This window comes from Diadema setosum, chromosome 7 (assembly GCF_964275005.1).
Source record: "Diadema setosum chromosome 7, eeDiaSeto1, whole genome shotgun sequence".
NCBI lineage: Eukaryota > Metazoa > Echinodermata > Echinoidea > Diadematoida > Diadematidae > Diadema > Diadema setosum.
Genome location: NC_092691.1, coordinates 17155439 through 17162564, shown reverse-complemented (window position 1 = coordinate 17162564; position 7126 = coordinate 17155439). Strand labels below are relative to the sequence as shown.

The 7126-nt window shown below is 39.8% G+C and overlaps 1 protein-coding gene across 1 annotated transcript; it reads right to left on the bottom strand.

Moving 5' to 3' along the window:
- Positions 1 to 1460: 1460 nt before the first annotated feature.
- LOC140230902 (uncharacterized) lies at positions 1461 to 3798 on the bottom strand. Its single transcript, XM_072311045.1, has 2 exons — positions 3458 to 3798; positions 1461 to 2475 (listed from the first exon to the last, which is right to left on the bottom strand). The coding sequence occupies exons 1-2, from the start codon at positions 3624 to 3626 to the stop codon at positions 1724 to 1726; spliced, it is 921 nt and encodes a 306-aa protein (XP_072167146.1). The 5' UTR covers positions 3627 to 3798; the 3' UTR covers positions 1461 to 1723.
- Between the last annotated feature and the right edge of the window lie 3328 nt (positions 3799 to 7126).

The window sequence follows — 7126 nt, the reverse complement described above, 5'->3', positions numbered from 1 at the left end:
GGCTGGACTTTGATATCTAGTCGAGAATCCCCGTAACAGATTTTGTCCAGCCTTATCACTGATCTCTATGAGCGTGTTTCTACTGGGGACACCTCGCATCACCTCGCATCACCACGAATTTTATCCCCCGCATCACCTCGTATTTTACGACTACCAGAACTGTTTCTGCTGAGCGATAAATACGCGGTGATACGCGGTGATGCGGGAAGATGGGAAAACGTGCTGTGAACCGGAAATCGCGTATTTTACAGACGTGTTCACAGGTCGCACGGTATGGGAAGGTAAACAAAATGATCAAGATGGCACAACCTAGATCGGGACGTGAAATGTGCATTTATATTTTCGCTTTTGTACTAACTGTTCTCACTGCCAGTCAGAGAGTCAGGAGTCACATTCAATCTGCTGCTTGGAGAAGGAGAAAGTGGCCGAATGTGTCAGGAGATGCAACGTCTCAAATTAGAAGAAGCATGCAAGTCTACATAACGGCATTCTGTCGGCATTCCACTTTGTTTTACAGTCCAAAAAAGAACTGCCCTTCACTATTGTTACTTCTGTCAAGTGTCATATCTGCCGTCACTTGAAAATAAAAATCGCTGCAGATCCATTCTCTAGTCGATATTCTCCAACATATTATAATTCATTCAAACTACAAGATACAAGTTAGTGTATCTGGTGGTTCATGCAAGCCGTGAAACAAGAAGTAACAGTACGCAGTACAAAGCGAGTGTACAGTGTAGACTGTGCAGTGCATGTATTGTATAGGATACTTTAACACTCAAGATACATCAGCGCAGTGAACGCAAAGCAGGTGTGTGACCATTCGAATAAGGCGGGCGAAATCTCCCAATAATTCAAGACTTCCGGTACACTGCGAATTTCGCTACCCAGTGTGTTTCTACTGAAAATTGTCCCTCGCATCACCACGCATCGACCACCTCAAAAGGTGGACGACGGATCACCTCGCATCACCGCGCATCGGCCACTACCCGATCTGTTTCTACTGAGGAAAAATTTGAGGTGTCAAGGTGCATCGCTGCGCATCACCGCAAATCACCACGAATCACCTCGCATCGCCTCGCATCACCTTGAATTTTCATCGCTCAGTAGAAACAAGCTCTATGTAAGCACAAACAAGCCGGAAGAATCTCTACTAGTGTTGAACGCTACCGATGAGAGTATGCTTCAGTGCACATGTTTGCTGATGGGCAATATTATGTAACAGGCCTGTGCTATTCGTGGTTTTCAAATGTATGCTAGTAGGCAGCAAATGAAGATTGATTTTACTAATTGGGTCAACCTTCTATCCCAACACTACCGGGCTGTCATATTAAACTTCATATTACACAGCAGACTTATCTACTGGAATGTGATAGTGGTACAAAGAAAATTTGTAATCATGATTAATTCTTACAGGTAATATAAAGTGATAGCAATTTATTTCAGTGGTAGGGTATGTATTTCAAAGAAACCATCAAGAGTTTGAAATAAACCCTGAGATCTTGCTATGGGAGAAAATCTTACTTCACTTCACAGCACATGTCTTTGCTCAAAATCAATTTGAGATATATTTGAATATCCCACTTTTACCATCTTGCTCCACCATATAAGAATGCAAACATGACAACTCTACAAAGCAGCAGAGATTTGGCTGCTTTGCTAATACAAATGTACTTCTATTCGTAAAATCTTAATATGCATTCTAAGCTGTCTTCCTTCATTTTCTCTAAAGCTTAGAAGACAGTCTGGGAGATATGTCACCTAATTCCAGCTTCTTAAGGAACTCATCAAGAAGTCCCTGATAAGTCTCTGGGTCATGTCTGAGATGGGCAGCATGAGGTGATTTTTCCCAAGACTTCTCCATGATATCCAAGTCATACCTGTCCCTCCAGTGGTTCATGAGATGCTTCATACTGTCAGGACAACACAACTCATCAGACAGTGAATAGAAGCACAGCTTTGGTGTCTTCACTGGAGAATTGAAGAAGACATCAATAAATGCATTGTAAGGCACAACTGTGTGTGGCTTGGTGGTAGAAAAGTACAACAAACATGACCTGAAGATCAGTGATTGGAGGAGAGAATTTTTTGGTGAAATAACCTTACAAACTCCAGTTGCCATTTCTTCGAGAGTACCAACCACGATGCTGTCATACACATGACCTCTCACTCTTGGGATAAGGGCAGAGTATTTCCCCTTGTTGTCATCAATGTGCTTGAGTGTAACAGCATACAAGTAGGCACCAATTGACATGCTGTGAATAAGGAGGGGTCCCTTGGTACTGGTGTCCAGGTAATCTGTGAGCTCTCTGGCCACAGGCTTGGCCCACGCAGGCCACAAGAAGTAGGACATCTTCCCCCACACTGTCAGCACGTTGAAACCGCGGGCAGCATACAATTCACGATAGCGGTTGGCTGATGATACAGTGGCTGTCAGCCAGGGTAGAAAGACAAGCAGTGGCCTTGGGTCTCCTGTAGCTGCACAGTACAGAATCAAATGGTTATGAGTATATCAAAGACTACCATGTAACAGCTTGCTAGAATGCGCTATGATTTCCTGATACAGAAGTCTTGACCCAGAAAAAAGTTGCACCAATTAAGGCCTAATCTTTCATTGATGTAGCACAGTAATACAGCTTGTATCAGTGAATCACAAAACATACAACCACGACAATCATGTCATCATGAGCACTATATATGACTCTCCATCAAAAGAAAAACACACCAAAAAGTCACCAGACTATTTGTAGTTAAGGGCAGATTCTGAAAGAGGAGCCTGTAAGCTTTGAAATGAGCTATTACTCACTGTAAACAGACTTCGTAACCAATTCAAAATATGGAAAGAAAGCATAATCCTCTTAAAAAGAATGTGCTGAGAAAAGAGGCTTTGAAGTATGGGGTCTTTTCAAGAGGAATCTCTCCCGACTGTGCTCCGTGTAATGAATGAGACAAAGAACAGGATGTGAAACTCCATGGTAACCACTCCTGGTACATTCTATTCATGACCAATACTAACTTTCAAGGCAATAGCACTATCCTTGTAAATGTTATTAGAGTTGAAAATAAAGAGTATGTAAAGGGCCTCTCATGCTCTGAACTGTAAATCCAAGAAAGCCTACTTCAGACTGAAAAAAGAGAACTACACAAACTGTCAAAAAAGACAATTTTGCAGTTCTTTTATGTTCCCAAACTTTTGAATTATATAGAATTGCTCTTTCAGAAAACACAGAAAGCTCCCAAATTGACCAAGTTGGCCCACATCACATACTTTGAGTCCTCGGGGAAATTGGGATTTTGTGACCATTTGTTAGTTTTCTGATGCAAGGTCAAACAATTGTGTACTGGTATTGAGAATGAAGAAGAGATTCAACAGAATTTCCATGGTTCAAAAGAAAGTCACACTATTTACATTAAATGTACCCCAACCCCCACCATCAGCACATTCAATGATTTCTCTAACCTGTGGTTTCTGGGTGATACATATGAAGCTCAAGATGATCAGACAGGCGAGTGACTTTGGCATTCCCATAACTGTAGGATGCCATCCTCACTGGGTTACTCCTGTAAGCGTAGATGGGCATGGACCTAGAAGCTCCAACACCAAGCTGAAAATCACAAGTAAAACTCATCCTTAGAATTGAAATGCATTAATTTTATATGACACATGATGACCAGATTTTCTGATGGGATATATGGTAAAACTGGATAAACAGTCAAACTTGCCCAAATTGAACTCACATGTGTATATTGAATACTGCCTAAGTCAATGTTTGAAAGCATTCTCTTTGACATCATTTTCTATTGTTATTTCTTGTGAGCTGAATTTTTCAAATTCAATTAACTTCAAACTGTCTATTCACCCCATGAGATTCACCTTATGGAAGACTAGGGTCTAACTCGTTACCTTTCTTCCTGTTTACCATTTATGACCCTAGTAAGTAGTAGTACATGTATACTATTACTATTCTATGATATTCTTCGCAAATAAAATTCTGTATTTTTTTTTTCTACTTACTGTAAAAGTGGATATTTTCGCGGGACTAATTTTTCGCGCTAGGCCGGTTCAGAAGAGTTTCGCGTGTTTTTAATTCCGCGGAATCAAGACATCACACACAGGAACGTATGGCAAGCAAAAATATTCGCATGTTTTTATTTTCGCGCTAGTTTCTGGTTGCGCGAAATGCGCGAAAATTTCAACACCGCAAAAATTTCCACTTTTACAGTAGTACGACCTTACACCTGAAAGACCATTAGAATATTAAATCCCAGCTGCAGCAAGCTAGTTTGGGGTTCCAATTTGTGCATGAGCAGAAAAAGGTTATTTTTATTAATAAGAGACAGGTTGGTTTGTAAATTCACTGAGTTACGCATGGCTGTGATGTATACCCAGTCATTGGGTGTCCGGACAGGTTGTGGGACCGGATGTGTACTGTAAAGTGCGTCTGGTTTGACAATGACGCGCCTACATAAACAGCTGTTTGTCAGTGAGGAGCTGCGCGAAAATGCGTATTCAAAGTAGAATAAGCAAGTCAGTACGCGAGAGTCTTAAGTGTCCGGACACCCAACCCCCCATCCTACCAGTAATGATTATTCATGATGTGTAGATTTACTACTTGTAAATGGTGCCATCTGACAGTGAGCCTGGCATTTGGCAATTTTAACCCAAAAAAAAAAACAAAAAAAACAAAAAACAAAAAAACAATTGCTAATGAATTCAATACAACACGAGATGGATGCTTCCCCAATGTTCAGTGTTGCTTGACAAACCAGCATTCTGGTCACCTGATCTACGCAGGTTCATTCTTTGTTTGAATATGAGTTCCACAAATTGTTATGTTGGGCAAGCTGATGCATTATGTCGCTTTGAATCGAATGAATTGCCTAAAGGCTACACCAACTAGAACACCCTAAGAAAAAAAAAAAAATAGAAAGGTCCTTGTGCACATGAACTATCTCCACGTCGAACCATCTGAAAGTTGTCCAGGCCCACGCTCTGTAACGTTACTACTAATAGTATGGTGATTCTTGTTGCTTCTGTTTCTTTCCAGGGCAGTGAGTGGCAGTGCATCATTTCGAATTGATATCTGACATTAAAATTTACTCATTAGGCCTAGTTAAAATAGGTCTGTGAGCTTCACCCTTCACTAACGGTTAATAATAATAATTTAATACTGCTAACGCTACATCCCAGTGCTAATGAGTAATGTTGTTAGTTCAGTTTAGCGTAGGTAGGCCTAATTATTGTTGGGATCCGTCTACCTAACGTTACCTTTATTCCGCAATTCCGAACCAACGGAAAGACAATACCAACTAACATTAAAGGGTGTGTACAGTTTTGGTCGAGGTGAGGATTCAGCTTTTAATATTTTGTGAGATATTCAGAAACCACTCTATGAGATGTCATAGTGCATGCAATTCTAAGGGGTATCAAAAGTTTATTTGATGTAAATCGGTTTTGAAATGGCTGATATATCCAAAAACAAGGTGAAACAAAGAGATCCTACGTAAAAGGCATGGCCTGCCGCCTTTTATTATTATTACTTTTTTTGGATATCTCAGCCATTTGGAAACTAATTTTCATCAAATAAACATTGAATCCTTCTTAAAATTACATGCTCTTTCATATTTCATAGAAGTTTTTCATTATCTCACTTAGGAACGTTCAAAACATGAATCCCCACCTCAACCAGTACTGTACAGTCCCTTTAACCCTACCTAACCCTAAACCCTAACCCTAACCCTAACCCTAACCCTAGGACCTACCCTTGCTTGCTGACGTACGGGTGCACGCGCACTGCGGTGGGGCCTATTTCACGATTTTGCCCTAACATTGTTAGTAGGACATCATATCAATGACAAGACGATTATGTAATCAATGGGTGTACTCACCTTCAAACACACCCCCATCATACATAGGTTACATTCAATCTCAACGGAGCATGTAACTACCTGTATAGTCTAGCTTCTGGACTCTTTTTACTCGTAGGGGTGATTCAGTGTACGCGACAAGCCGTATGAGGGCCGCAGTTTCTCGATTATCGCAATCAGAAAATTTGCGCCCTCTCTTGGTCGCACCAAGGAAAAGGGGACGGAGCCCAGACTACTACCTGTAGTAAAGAGGGCTAGCTCCCACAGAACTCTTGCCTAGACCAGGTGACCAGGATGAGCCATCAATTAGCACTTTTGAAATCATCCATTTCATTATTTTGCATCAAATGTATTAACAATCTTTTTCTATTGATACTGTCAACTACTAGTACACTGTACCACTTTTGCTGTCAGGTGGATGTGCTGGCAAGCACCACTCATAATGATCACTTAATCATTACATCACAGATGCTTATCTTAGTGAATAAAAACACCATCATCGAACATGCTCTGCCGGTCGGGTACAGAGCTATTACCTTTTTCTGCTCATGCTCACAGCGGAACCCCGAACTGGCTTATTATTGGCATGCTTCCAAGGCATGTATTGCCTGTGATTATAGTCATCGTACAGTGTGTTATGTATAATAATGGTACTTCTGGCAAATTAGTAGTACACTTGTATGTCACTGTTCTGTGGTTGATTCTCAGCAATCAGCATTGACCTTGATAATTGTAAAATACATTAAAAAAAAAAATCAGTAAAACTAACTGTTTATCTTTGCTTTCTGTTTTATATGGGAAAAAAATCTTAAAAGGAGTTCATGGTTGTGTGTGTGTCTGTGTGTGTGTGCATGTGAATATACATTGCATTCATTATACATGTATATATAGGCCTATATATATGTACATGTGTATATATATACATATACATACATATATATATATATATACAGTATATTCACATATATATATATATATATATATATATATATATATATATATACATGTATATATATATATTGAGTAGGTAGTCCACATGTTAACATGATGATCAAAAACAAAAACAAAACAGGAAGAAAGTTCATGCTGTATTCATCAGCAGTTTATTTCTCCACAAATTTTCAAACGATTCACTCTTTCTGTAGAAAGTATCAACACGAGAAAGAGCGAATCGCTCAAAAAATTTTCTGCAGAGATAAACATGGTGAATAAAGTATGAACTTGTTCCAGTTTTGTTTTTGCTTTATCATAAGTGCAAAAA